At 43.3% G+C, this 14027-nt stretch overlaps 1 protein-coding gene across 1 annotated transcript in view; it reads right to left on the minus strand.

Moving 5' to 3' along the window:
- MAP1B (microtubule associated protein 1B) overlaps positions 1 to 13812 on the minus strand; it is a 93636-nt gene extending 79824 nt beyond the window's left edge. The window contains exons 1-2 of the mRNA XM_006197564.3: positions 13400 to 13812; positions 5211 to 5312 (exon numbers count right to left, since the gene is read on the minus strand). Of these exons, the coding sequence (XP_006197626.1) occupies positions 5211 to 5312; positions 13400 to 13583 (286 nt within the window). The 5' untranslated portion in view covers positions 13584 to 13812. The remainder of the gene's footprint in view (positions 1 to 5210; positions 5313 to 13399) is intronic.
- Positions 13813 to 14027: the final 215 nt, after the last annotated feature.

Here is a 14027-nt window from a genome sequence, read left to right on the forward strand (position 1 = left end):
AGCTATAATTCTGTACAACGACAGACTAAACATACAAGTCTAGACAGAGAAAGAAGACGACTACAAACATTCTTAGACCTTTTCTAAGAGCATTTTAGTATTTTCTTATCATTCTACTGGCAAATGTTGTAAATCCTTGCCTCATTAATGTCAAAGGGAGGAGAGGATTCACATGACTTAAATTCAAAGGGCTTGATTTTAATTCGCCATCAAAAACCAATCCCAAGGCCAGATATTTTTAGCAGTCACTCCACACAAATCTGTGGTTTATTTATCTTCTAAAGAAAAGGCATACATTCCTAACAGAACCACCCATATACACATTACAAAATCAATCACATTGTACGAAGGTTTTTGGAAATGTGATCTCAGAGTTATAACACTAGTGACAAAATGTAAATATGCCATGGTCTTACTATTTATTCAGTTGACTAAGAAAATAAATCATAAGAAATCTGTTTCTTAAAACTGGCAAAGTCGACAGTCACTTGTTTGGAGAGAATAAAAGAGAACCAAGGGACAGGAGGGAGTGGAAGACTATCCACGGACAGACTATCACAGCAAGAAAGCAGGCTAGCACACTTGCCCGCAGTACCAGCATCCCCCCAGAGGCAGCAACAGGACCATTCTGCAAACGGTCTTCAACCTGCCCTAAAGTCCTGCTATCCCAGCACCTTAAGGCATCACCTGTTTTGCTCTCACAGCCAAAGGATCTTCCTAAAAGCTCAGTCATAATGTTGCTGCCCCCTACACATAACCAGCAACTACGTGCCTTCTGATGATGCTGAAGGCAACTGTTTCTCTGAGAAATAGCTTAAAAACAAATTATTTCAAAAAGGAAGCCAGCCAATATCTAAAGCCATCATTTCCCATAAATAATAATCATCACCAAATATACAAGTCTGATAGATTTTCAACAAGAGAGAGAATTTTAATGCTACCGTACGTTTATTTTTACCATGTGACAAGCACTGTTTCAAGATCTTTACGTGAATTAATTCATTTGATCCTCATGAAATCTCTGTGAGGTGGAATTATCATCCCTGTCTTACAAACAACAAAACAGAAGCATCAAATTGTTAAGCAATTTTTCCAAGATCCTACAGCAAATAATTGTTAGAAGGATCCAGAATCTGTACTCTTAATCATTATACCACATGGCTGGTGAGGATTTGAGTTAACAAAAATGTTTAATTACTTTAACTAACAGAAGTGGAAAAATGATGGAAAAAAGAAGATTGAAATTAGTTTTCATTCTGGTGTCCCTTGTCCTGGGAACAGTTTGTATTTGTTTGTTGTTCTGAAATGATGTCTGTCTAACACAGACAATCATGGGCCACTTTCTATAATCCCTGGTGATACCCATCTCTACTGTTATAGGTAGACAGATCTCAAGTTATGTTAGGGAAAGAAACAAACAGGAACAGAGTGAAATAAATTCCATTCAGCACAGTAAATATAGTACCACTCCTGTGGTAAGATTCATTAAAATAATTCTCATCCAACAAACATACTGTAATATATAAACAAAAAATGTATGATAGTATTTGAATTCGTAAGTATCAGGAAACAAAAGACTATTGCTCTATTTTGAAAAGATTCCATTTTTGATCTTTCACTTGAGCAAAAGGCTGGGAAGTGTTCATGAAAGAATACCTAATATTTTCTTTCAGGATAACTGGTCTCACTTGAGCCCAACTTAGATGCAGCCAGGAGTGGTGTTACATCAAAGCTAATCAGCAGAGACCTGCCCTGGGCACACAGCAAATGTCTGCTGAAGGGTCTTTAGGAAGTCCATCTTGTACCAGGTTTGAGAGAGTAAGATGGCCCTAGATGACCGACTATTCCAAGAATCGAAAAGTATGCCAGAGTTGGGCGAGACCTGGCAATCCCAGAACTCAATTCTGAGGAACTGGGGGACCTACCACCTCGCTATTCAGAGTATATGACCCTCACTTTCTGCAGAGAAAGCATTATATTCCAGCTTCCTGCTCAAAGGATATTTGTTCAAGATGACTAAGCCATTCAGAGTGGTCTCAAATGAGACCTACAATCCTGAAGAAACAGGCCAACGGAATCTCAAAACCATATTTAAAAACTAGTGCAAGGGACAAACTAGCACAAGGGAACAAATCTGGTTGTGCTGCACAATCTATTAGCTGCATCTGAGGCTATCCCCAGTCTTTTATAAGGGATGTCCAATTCTTAAAAACAGAAAAAGAGGTATAATAACATTAAGGTAGAATAGACGTAAGAGCAATCCTAGCTCCTAATCTACAGTTGGCCCTCCATATCTGTGGGTTGCACGTTTGCAGATTCAACCAACTGAGGGTCGAAAATACTATTTTAAAAATTCCAGAAAGTTCCAAAAAGCAAAATTTGAATTTGTCACATGCTGGCAACTATTTACATAGCTTTCAGGTATTATACATTGCATTAAGTATTAGAAGTAATTTAGAGATGATTTAAAGTAATGAGAAGATATGTGTAAGGTGATATGCGAATACTATGCCATTTCATATGTATGCCATTTCATATAAGGGACTTGAGCATTTGCTGAATTTGGTATCTGTGGGGGTCCTGGAACCACCTCTGCAGATACCAGGTGCCAACTACACTTCTGTTAGGGAGGACAAAGAGTATTTTATACCTCTGCTACCTAAAACAAACCAAACACTAGACCTATACAGGGAGCTAGAGTTGATGCTAGCCCATATGTGACTGCTAAATGCCTGCTCTTCTTCACCCAGGAAGACAAGAGTAAACAAAGCAGTGACTGTGTTTTTTGTTCATCACTGTGTGTTCACCCTCCCCCACCCCAGAGTGCTTGGCACATTGTAGGTGCTATTTAGGTATTTTTTAACAGACTGAAGGAACAGCTCTATTTTTTTTTTTTTTAAAGAGACTCCAACCTTCGTCCTGTTCCTTGCCTGTAAGTGAACTTAGACTCTTGAAACTACATGTAGAGGTTCAGCTGAGCGCATTTTAGGAGCCTGAGTCTCTACAGAATTCCAGTGAGTGTGGAAGAGACCACTAGACTTGGACCCATATGAAAACAGATATCAAATTTTCCCCTAAAACCCTTCAGTATGCTCAGGAAAAGCTAAAGGCTTCCTTGGGTACAATCCAGAGATCATCCTATGATCTCTACTCACCCCAATTTTGTATCCTTATCCTCCAAAAAACATCTCTTCTCTCTAAAACACACTTACTTACCTGAAACTGAGTCTGAAGTGTGCTTTTATCATCTACTGTAGTCTTGCTTAGAAACCTTCACCCCACTCTGAGTGCTCCCCACACAGGGGCCTCACTCCCATGGCTGCATTCCAGATGCCCGGTTCTCCGCGGGGAGGCTCAGCCCCGTACAGTGTACTTTTAAGCTTAGAGGGGAAGCACGTAACATCTTCCTGGAGTTGGCAAGAATGGGAGGATGTTGCGTGTCCAGAGGCCACTCTCTGAACAGAGCCTAGCATAGTGCTAATACCACTAGGTAGGCATCCAAACCTTCCTGTAGGTGACGGCAGGAAAAGGAGGGAGAATGAGGTATCTTAGGCTAAAGCAGAGGTCTGGGGGGACCTGACCTTCTGAGTCCACAAGAGTAATACTAGGTCTTTGTTTCAATATAGTTAGTTCTTTACCAATTCTTACAGCCTTTCATTTTGCCATACAGCAGCCGTCACGCTATAAAGTCAATCCAAGTATGAATGAACACAATGAGAATCAAAGGATTCACTTACCAAAAATAAGTAAATAAACAGAATCACAGAACAACCTTACAGAAAAAGAATAAAAGCTTGAATTTTACTTTCTGAAACATACTCGTTGGAAGAGGATACATCCCTTATTTTTCTTTCTGTGAGTTACTAAAGCATGAGAGACATAAAAATGTAACACAACGAGAGAAACAACCATGTACTGTACCTTTCCTTCAGCAAATCATGTGCTGTCTGATAGTCTCTGGATCATTCTCTCTTATTTTCAATGCAAAGTTACTTAAAAGCTGATTTTCACATGGCTTTGCAGCATGTTTACCTTTTCATGAACCAGTTCTTGCTAAGTTTTTAACACATTTACTCAATTCCATGCTTGAAAGCTAAAATTGATTTGATAACTAAAATGTATGAGATTTGATTCTAATAATATCAAACTCCAGTCCCATGGGCATATTGCTGTAGCCAAGTGTGACGCATGAAGGCTGACATTCTGTAAGTGGTTTCAAATCTCAGTATGTACAAGGCTAATGGAATATGATGTAATCGGTCAGAAGGGCTGAATCTCATTTCTGATTTTGTATCGATGCCAAAAGATTTGCAATCAGACAACAAATTCATGTAGACAGAAAAGAGTATTCTCTATTTTATATAAAATTTAGGTGCTATTCAAGAAATAAAATGCAATGCGATGTCTATGACAGATCAACGGCAAACCTTTTGAGAAACACATCCCAGGTTTAGCATCTTTATGGGCCACTAACTCTGCTCATGATCCTCAAATGTAACCAAGGGGGAGAAGTATGGGTCATAGCTCACACAGGACAGGGTGAGTGACTCTGACTACATCCCTAGGTCTAGAGGAATGGGCCAGAATACATCCCCAGGGAGGTGGCTGGTTAGCGATGGCATCTTCACATGACCAAGTTTTGTGTCCTTACCTTTAATTATTCTGTAGTATTCTTTTGCATCTGTGAAAGAAAGGCTATTTGAACAACAGTTGGGAATTTCAGACTCTCTTACCCATACTAAGGGAAGTGGGTGATAATGCAATGATGAAATGATGATGCATGTTTCACTGAGACGGAAAAATGCAGAAATGCAGATGCTCCATTTTCTTGGGAGGGAGCAGGGTTGTGGGATTGTGGGGGCATCCAATTTGTAGTCATAACTTCATTTGAGTAAAATTAACATTTAAATAGTTTGCAATCCCTTAGGCTCAGAGAACAGTGAGATAACATACAAAAATTTAAAAATTTACACCAGAATTTAAAAACTTCTAAGACTCCACAAAATAGAAACCCACACAGTAACAATTTAAGAGCTGGATGACTTTCTTAAAATGTGACTTCTTGCCAACCTGGTTGATGATAACAAACATAAATACTTTAGCAATAAGAGGAAGCCTTTTTGATGCCCCAGGCAAAACTTTCTGGCAAACAGCCTGCTTCCCCATCCTTACAAATTCTAGGTTGACTAATACTGCACCAAAAGCCTCACCTGGAACTTCAGGAGAGAATCTTGCAGAGTGTCGAGATACAAAAAGTTTCAGTTCTTGATCCAAGTTGCATTCAATCAGGTTTGTGTCCCATGATCGGATTCCTAAGAAAGGAAAGGAAGACAGACGACAGGCTTCCAGTTAGTCATTTCAAAGTGGTTTGGCAAGCATCACTGTAGCATTTCTCAGGCTTTAAGGAAGGATGTGGAAACTCCTTTTCTGAAGAGCTCGGTGACTAGCCATGGATACCCACAAAATGGGAGGGCCAGGGAGGTCTCTCCAACGGGCCACAAAGGACAGAAAACTAGCAGTGTGGACTGAACTCCTGCCCCTCATAAAATGTAAGTGCAGCTCTTCTGGAGAGTGAAAGAAAACAGTTATTAGGAAAATGACAGGCTTTACTCTAGGGAGGGCGCAGAAAGGACAGGAAGATGGTGAGCCCTGCAGCAGTTAAGGGACCACCAGGCAATCACTAGTTTTCCCCAGGTCCACTTGCAGGTGGCTGCAAAATGTAGAATGAAGGTGGGGCTGGCATTCAAGTCTAGGCCACCGTTTTTTAAGTGATTTTTTATATGGACACATGCATTTTGTGTGTTTATCTGGTTACCTGTCTTTACCCCTCCCATTTTTTACCTTGATTTCTCAACCCCTGGATAGCAATCAAAATTCATGTGATCTGTGCTAAGAAGTCAGGATCTCAGTCTTAAATACATGGCTTGTCTGCCACACCCCCAGGCATTTCTTTTACCTGACTACCTCGGCAGACAGCTTTCACTCACAATTGTTCATTGTACTGAATTTTCTTAATCCAGAGGCAAGGAAATGTGGCAACTTTTTATACTTTGTAAACTTCTACAGAGTTGAAGGCTGTGATCTATTCCCACAAAACTTCAGGCTTCCGCTGACAAGGCTGGAAGCTGGGGTGAGGGGAACACAATGGTTAGGGGTGCTGATGCCTCCCTAGTCTATTCCTCCTCTCTCCGGCCCTTCCAAAGGAGATGGCTAGAGAGGAACCCAGAGGACAGAAGAGAAGGGAGACCTGGGGAACAAGCCGGGCAAAATTGGGGAACCACAGAACTCTGGACTGTATGTTTTTTATGTATTTTTCATCTTCCCAAATAGATAGAAGAGCCATTATACAGAGCCAACCTTGACTGCACCCCTGCATGGGGCATCCTTAGTTGCCAGGACAAACCTCCAGAGCAACAATCATTTATTGCGTATCTACTAAGGGGCAGGGACTTGAACATTTAGGTGTTGCCGCAGCAGGTGAACTATCTTTAAATAAACACTTGGTCATTTAATCATTTTTGCTGGTTGTTAGTCGTGCATACAGACTTGGGAGTATAAATGGCAGCATGTTATTTAAACACATCTCTTAAATCTTTAAAAGTATATCTGCATCTACCTCCATTTATATCTTGTTCAGTTTTCCTATCTTGCAAAGAATCAAGGTAGATACACACATACAAAACAAACAGAAGTTGACTTCTGAAACAGAGTTGACTATACATTTAAAATACCTTCAGATTATACACCAAACAACTTTTCAACAATGACAAATATCTTCAAATAGATGGATGTCCATTAAATAGAGGTAGAAGTTTCTCACGCAAGCCATGGGAATAATTCAGGTGTGCAAGAGTTAACATTCCTAAAGAGAGGCTAAATTATTATAAGGGGAAATTTTACATGTCTCCCTGGAAACATTAACAGCCTCAGTTTGCATTTGTGCTAATGGAGTATTTAAATTTAACAAGAAAGGCATGTTGAGATTTTGCGGACCTTTTTAGTGCAGAAATGACAAATGGGATCTTTTTTGTTTCACAGAAAGCTTGACAGGTCGAGAGGTCTGAATTCATTAGAATATTTTACTTCCCTGTATATACACTATATACTGTTCTAGTGTGAAAAATCATCAAGCTTCTGTCTGAGCCACTTAATTGGAAATTGTTGACTGGAGTCTCTGTGCTCCAGGTCTGAGCTCCACTTTGTCTTCTGGCTTGTCAAGTTGGGTCAATAAGTTAATAATGAGACATATGTATTTAAATTAAATTCATACAATTTTTCTGCCTTTGTGCTAAGTAACATACTATTTGAATGACTTCATTTCGGGTTATACATAGACTTGATCTTAGGTTGTTTGCCGGTTTTTTCCCTTGGCTTCAATTAACTTGTCATGACACCTGCAATTAAACATTTGCTTTTTATTTCAGAAACTCCTGGTTCCAGTAATTTGTAATGTAGCAATGGAAAAAGTACAAACTAGTAGAAAAACGATTCAGTAATTTTGAAGTTACATTAGCCAACAGCTGATAAAAATAATATTGCTCATTTTTATACTCCCAATGAAATTAAAAAGTTAAGAGTTCCCTTTTCAAGGGAGCACTTTCCAGCCAAATTACATCTTAATGCACAATCACTAATGCCACTTATAAAATAAAGGTTACAATGGCTTTACTGGTTATTTTAGTTGGAAAGGAAAATTTTGGAACCAAGCCACTTTCTATACCAATTTTAGAAAGAAAATACTGTATAATTGCTTTGTACCTTCTACTGGATGATGGTAGTAAAGGGAAATAGTATTTCTCAGTGAAGGTTCATATGGCATTTAGTTGGTTTATATATCTCCCTACTTTGTGCCTAAGAGGAAGCCAGCAGTAGGCCCTTTAACTGGAGGAGATCAAACTTCACTTTATAAACTAGGCCGAGACACCCTCTGCCCCCCCCCCGTCCCCACCCCCACCCCTGGGTGTTGACCTATGGCTAGGCCTCCTGAGAACAGCTCCCTAATCTGGGGCTGTCTTCCAGCCCTCGAAGTGGGAAACATCACTGTAGCCTGACGACCACCGGGTAGCAAAAGACCTTTCCATCTCAGTTCTCTGAATCCAGGGGTAGCAGTGCAGAAAAAGGCTAAAGTACACATCAAGTTTACAGATGGAAAAAGGAGAAAATAAAAGGTTGTGGTGTGTGTAGGGGGCGGTTATTACAGGACAAGTCAGGGTGAAAATGGAGGAAGAGCCAGGTCCCCTGACTTTATACAGGTTAGATCTCACCAAGTTTACTGATCATGCAAGCATTTGGCAGGATTATTTAATAAAACCAACAATTAAAAAAAAATCTCCCATTTAAAGACTAAAACATATATCCTGAAAGAAACAATAGACTGAAGAAAACCAAAAATGACCATGCACTGCGTTTTAAAATGATATACGGGTCCCACACGACTGCTATTTCGGCCTTTAACAAGTTGATTTTCTTCCACAAGCTTTAGTCATTCCCTCTCAGAAACAGGCTTTTGAATATTTCTTGCCCAAGTTTCTAAATTATTAACCTAGAACCATAAGATTCTATCTGCAAAATTAAGCCAAAAAGTGATCTGAAGTCAGATTAGAATCATAAACTAAAGAAACAATTAAAACAAAGGAAATGCTAAATTCAATAAGGTTTTCTTTCTCAGAGAAAAGTTTTCCTTTTTTAACCCTTGACCTAACTTTCAATTTGCTTTTTTGCCTTTTGTTTTAAACCAACAACTTGATGTTTATAATTTATATGATATGTGTAATGCAGACAGTATCTTATATACAAAGTTTATCATTATAAAGTATTGATGATAAATAATTAGGTCTTGGATAGTATCTAACATTAGAAACAAACAAAAGTGATTTATAATAATTTATTTATTAACCTAAAAGTTAAAACTTATTTTAAGAAAAGCCTTTAGAGAAGATTAACAATGACTCATCAATTTGATGGAAATGGGCCAATATTTCAGCAAGGATCATAGAATTCTTAGTACATAATACCAATTAAGCAGTGTAAGCAGAAATCCATCTGCCTTTTGACTTTGAAAAGTATAAAGATGAATATAATAAATTAAACATTCTCCAACATTCCTATTAATTCCCACCATGTTGTTGTTGTTTTCCTGTTGAAACAAAATGGAAACTAAATCCAAATCTTCCCTGGGTTAATTCTCTTAACCATTTTAGACTGAAAACATTCAATAAAATGATAATCAGAAAGCAACAGTGTAATTAGCTACACTTATATCTAAAATCCAGGGCAGTAGATGTTACACACATCTATCTTTCCCTGAACAAATTCTGCTGATTCTCAATGTTAACTAGAGGAAAGTTACACTCTTTAACAGTAATTGAAATCATCAAACTGACACTTAGTATTCCTTGAATGTTTTCACTCCTTAAAAAAATTAAATGAAGCAATGAAAACTCCTTTCACAAGGCTCTAGAATTAGTTTTGCAAGGCATGGATGTATGTAGTTATGTCCTAAAATAAACATGGGGAGTGGAGGCTCTGCTAAAATTGGGGATGATTGTTAAGTCCATGTTGGGGACTAATTAGGTAGGGGCAAAGGAGGTACCAAGGAGTGGCAGTCTGAATCGACAATCGTTTGGCATAGAGTCCTACATAACTAAAGCTAGTCCCAGGAAAGACTATTGTTTCAAACTTGAGAAGCAATGAGCAAACCGTGCACTGTGCATTTTGAATACAGCTGAAGAAATGAGTGACTTTCTCTCTTACTTGTGTAACCAAGCAGGACCCCATGGGGCCTTCCTGGGATGGACCTCTCCCCCATATCCTCTGAGTTAGCTCCTCTCTGAAGTAACTAGATAATGATATCTGATGCCTATTTCCTGAGTTGTTTTTCAGATGCTAAAACCACCACCAAATGGAAGAAATTAACTACTTGATGATCAAGAGCGTATAGCCCCCAGACCTTCTGGCACCTAAGGATTGGTAATGTTAACCCCTGTGACACCACCTTGTTACCTCACCATCAAGCAATCACAGAATTGTGCACAGGCTGATCACATAACCTGGGACTCCCCTCCCTCATCTGGCCTTTAAAAATGCTTTGCTGAAACCCTGTAGGGACTTCAGGGTTTTTGAGCACAAGCTACCCATTCTCCTTGTATAGGCGCCTTACAATAAACACTGCACTTCCTTCACCACAATCCAGTGTCAGTATACTGGCTTCACTGCAAGCGGGTGAGCAGATCGAGTTTGGTTCAGTAACATTTGGTTTCAAGAAGCATTTACTAAGCATCCATACTGGGATGTTCTAGGCCTGTTGATTTACTGTCTTACCGCCATCTTCCTACAGATTTATTTTCTAGGCTTCCCAAAGAGCCCTAAGTCATTAAATGGCAAAAATCCAAGTCACCAGGGTCTCCAAACCCACAGAGCCTTAGTTAAGACGGAAGGGGAAATAGGAAGCAAGAGGAACAGATGAACTGCCTTCCCAGCCTGCAGCACACAACCAGAGCTGAACCCCCTGGAGCATCTCCATCTTGCTTCACACTGTGGGGTCTACAGACACCAGCAACTACAGCTATGGTATCAGAGTGACCTCTGGAGGAGGCCTGGATGGGGCCTGAAAGCTGAGGCTGCAGTATGGCAGGCACAGGGAAACAGCCAGCCTACCCTGTTGCTAAGTCACCTTAGAGTGCTGTGAAAGCTACGGAAGCAGTATTTTCACTTAGAACTGGAAGGCCGTGCACCTGGAGCTGCATCCGAGACTTCAGGACCCAAGAGAGTGCTCTCCAGAAGAAAAGCAGCATCTATTACTATGCATAAGGAAATGGCTCTGCTTACTCACTTGGTTGATTCTTAATGGGATCAATACTGCCTGCAAAAATCTGACTAGATCAGGGAATTAAAAATTAGAAAGGCATGTTGACTGAAAAGGAAACATGAGGGTGCTTCTGGGATTCCAAGAATGTCTTGTTTCTTGATCAGGGTAACACAGATATGCTCATTTTGTGAAAATTCACCAAATGCTCCTCATTCATGATTTGTGACTTTTCCTCTCTATGTAATATAAACAAAATTTCTTTTAAATTTTTTGAAAGTTTGGAAGACAAATCTGAACTTTATTACTAAGTGCTAGTAGTGTAAAGAAGAGGAGACAGAGAGCACTTCATAGCGGTACTTGGATGCATCTAGTTTATCCTCAAACAGAAGCAGCTTGAATAAATCCCCTGAGAAATGGGGCACTAAAAGGATGATAAGCAGCATAACAAAGCAGTAAGATAATTAGGTGGAAGGTGATTGCTGAACCACCTCCCTGCAAGGGGCGCTGCCCGCAAGTGGACAACTGTTGTCTTTGTATAAAGGCAAGCTCTGAAAATTGCTGTTTGATCCCTATCTGACGTTAGCCTGTCCTGTCATGACAGGGCCAGACAACCAGGGAGGCTGCAGTGCTGCCACTTCTGTCACTTATGAGTAGTGTGACCTTGGGCTGCTCCCCTTATCATTCCTACCTTTCTGGGCCCCCATCTCGAAAATGGAGATGGTGGTCCCTTGCCTCGCACCACATCGGGTAGTTATGAACATTTTATAGATAGAAAAACACCTCCTGATGTATCATTTCCCAGCAAAGGTGCTGACAATATATATATTTTTAAACCCTAAGTCATTGATTCACACAGTAGCCACACCCAAAGTCAGTATGTGTGAAATTTTCCAAAGAGAAAACATGCAAATGAACTAAATTAGTACAGATAAGACTAAAGGGCTATAGTATGAAAATGAAGGGTTATTGAGATGCTCAAACGAGGCATTTCACTATTGAAATATCTTATTACTTAATTTTTTAAATAAAATAACACGACTGCTTTCTGCTCACATTATTTTTTCTTTCTTCTTTCTTTTTCTTTTTTCTTTTCTTTTTGGCTGAAAGGAAAATCAGTGCTTTAAAGTTAAACAAAAGAACCAGGTCTGCAACTCCAGTCTCCACCCTGCAGCCTTTTGTTCTGAGGACAGGCGACCATTTCCAAATGCAGAGGCAGATGACTAGCATTTATTTTTTTCATCTAAAACAACGTTTTTCTCCTGTCTTTTATAGGAGGTGGGGGGCGGGAGCGGGGAACGAAGGCTGCGTGAACGCCCTTTGTCCGCCTCGGGCTGCCGTAGAGACCGCAGTGCGGACTGCACCACGCCCACCAGCCGGTGTCTCCGGGCAGAACCGCTTCAGCACCACCCCGGGAGAATAGAGCGCGGAGTGGGCTGCGGAGGCACCCGGCGACCTCTGTCAGGGCGAGGGGAGATGTGGGAAGCCGGGGATAAACGGAAAGGCAGAGGGCAGAACTGTCCACCCGGGGACTTCGAGGGCAACAAAGCCGGGAGAGGTGGGGGCATGCAGCACCCCCAAGCCCCGGCGGAGCGCACGCCCGGCCGGCCGCGCCCAGTGGGGGCGCCGCAGTGCGGGGGGCAGGTGCGGAGGGCGGGGACACTGCGGCAGCCCGGGTGGGGCTGCAGGGCGGGTAGGTCCGCGCGCCCGAGGCTGCGCCTGCCGGACCCTCGCGGCCCCGCCCAGGGCTCCCGGCGAACCGCTATTCGGCCTCTGCAGCGCGCGCTCGAAGTGCGCGCACCGGGCGAGGCGCTGGCCCTACCCGCTGGCCCCCCGCCCTCTCCACACTAAGCCGTCTCTCTCGAGGCTGACTTTTAAAAGAAGCCCCACCCCGCAACTTGGGGGTCCCATTGTCCTTTCTGAAAGCTGCAACCAAAGCCCCAGGGGCAGTAGCGAGGCGGACGCCGTCTGGGAACAACGCGCAGGCGGCTCTCCATCTCTGCGTCCCGGGGGCTGAGGGGGGAAGCGGGCGTGGCCCTAGGACTAGCCTAGTCATTCCGAGGAAAGAAAAGACGGGGAGGTTTTAAGCCAGCAAAGGCACTTCTAGGGGGTGAGGTGGTTGTGATTAAAATGATTCCAACGCGGGTCCTGGCACATGGTACTCCAGCCTCAGGTCTGCCAGCGAGGGGCATTCCCAGCATTTTGGAAGTGTGAGAGGGGGGCTGAAAGGAGTGTTTGCATCAGGTCTTCCCCATCCCCCACCAACACCTTCGGTTTCCGCGATTTCGGCTTTATTGTGGCCCCCGCCCCTCTGACACCTGCATTTCATTTAGCTTGATTGGCGGTAGCCAGCTGGGATCTGCATACCTAGCCTGATGACAGATCCCTCAAGGTTAGGTGAGGCTCTCCCACTGGGTCTCAAATCTAATAATTCGCATTATTCTCCAAAATTAGCCCAGAAAGAGTCCAGACCAAGAGTGGGAAGAGGCGTGGGTGCGGGGCGTGCCGGAGGAAAGAGATAGCCCTGGCGCCCTGGGTGGGGTCGTGTTTGCGCGTCTCCCCGAGCGCGTTCCCTGGGAGCCCAGTGCCTCTTACCCAGCTCGATGTTGCCGATGGCGCGTCGCAGGTGCTCCTCGGTCACGATCTCGCCGACGACCACCAGCAGGTAGAACTTGCTGTCGAGGAAGCGATGCGACAGGCTGGGCGAGGTGGTTGCCGCCGGGTTGGCGATGCTGCCGGACGGCTCAGGCTCGGTGGCTTCCACCACCACGGTCGCCATCCTGCCGGCCTGCTATGCCTCGGCGAAGTGCCTGGCTCCGGCCGCTCCTTTCCACTGCGGCAGGAGAAAGGATTATCACCGAAGGTGCTGTCTCCGCTCCGCCCCCTGCGTCTCTCCTCCTCCTGGCGCTGCGCGCCGCCTCCCCCCTCCGCCCACTCCTAGAGTGCGCGGCGGAGAGGAGCGGGGAGTGAGAGAGGGCGGGGAGGCGGCGCCGCTTTTATATGGAGACTAGGCAGGGAGCCGGGGAGGAGGAGGAAGAGGAGGAGGAAAGGACCACCCGGCACATCCTCACGGGGTGGCTGCCTCCGCTCTTGCAGCCGTTGGCCCAGGGCTGATGTCATCTGCAGCAAATCATCTCGCCCGCGGCCCGGAAGCTGGAGGGACGAGGTGTGCGGACAATGGTCAGGGCAGCGCCGCGAGTCAAGGGGCTGGGGGACCCTAAGG

This window comes from Vicugna pacos, chromosome 3 (assembly GCF_048564905.1).
Source record: "Vicugna pacos chromosome 3, VicPac4, whole genome shotgun sequence".
Taxonomy (NCBI): Eukaryota; Metazoa; Chordata; class Mammalia; order Artiodactyla; family Camelidae; genus Vicugna; species Vicugna pacos.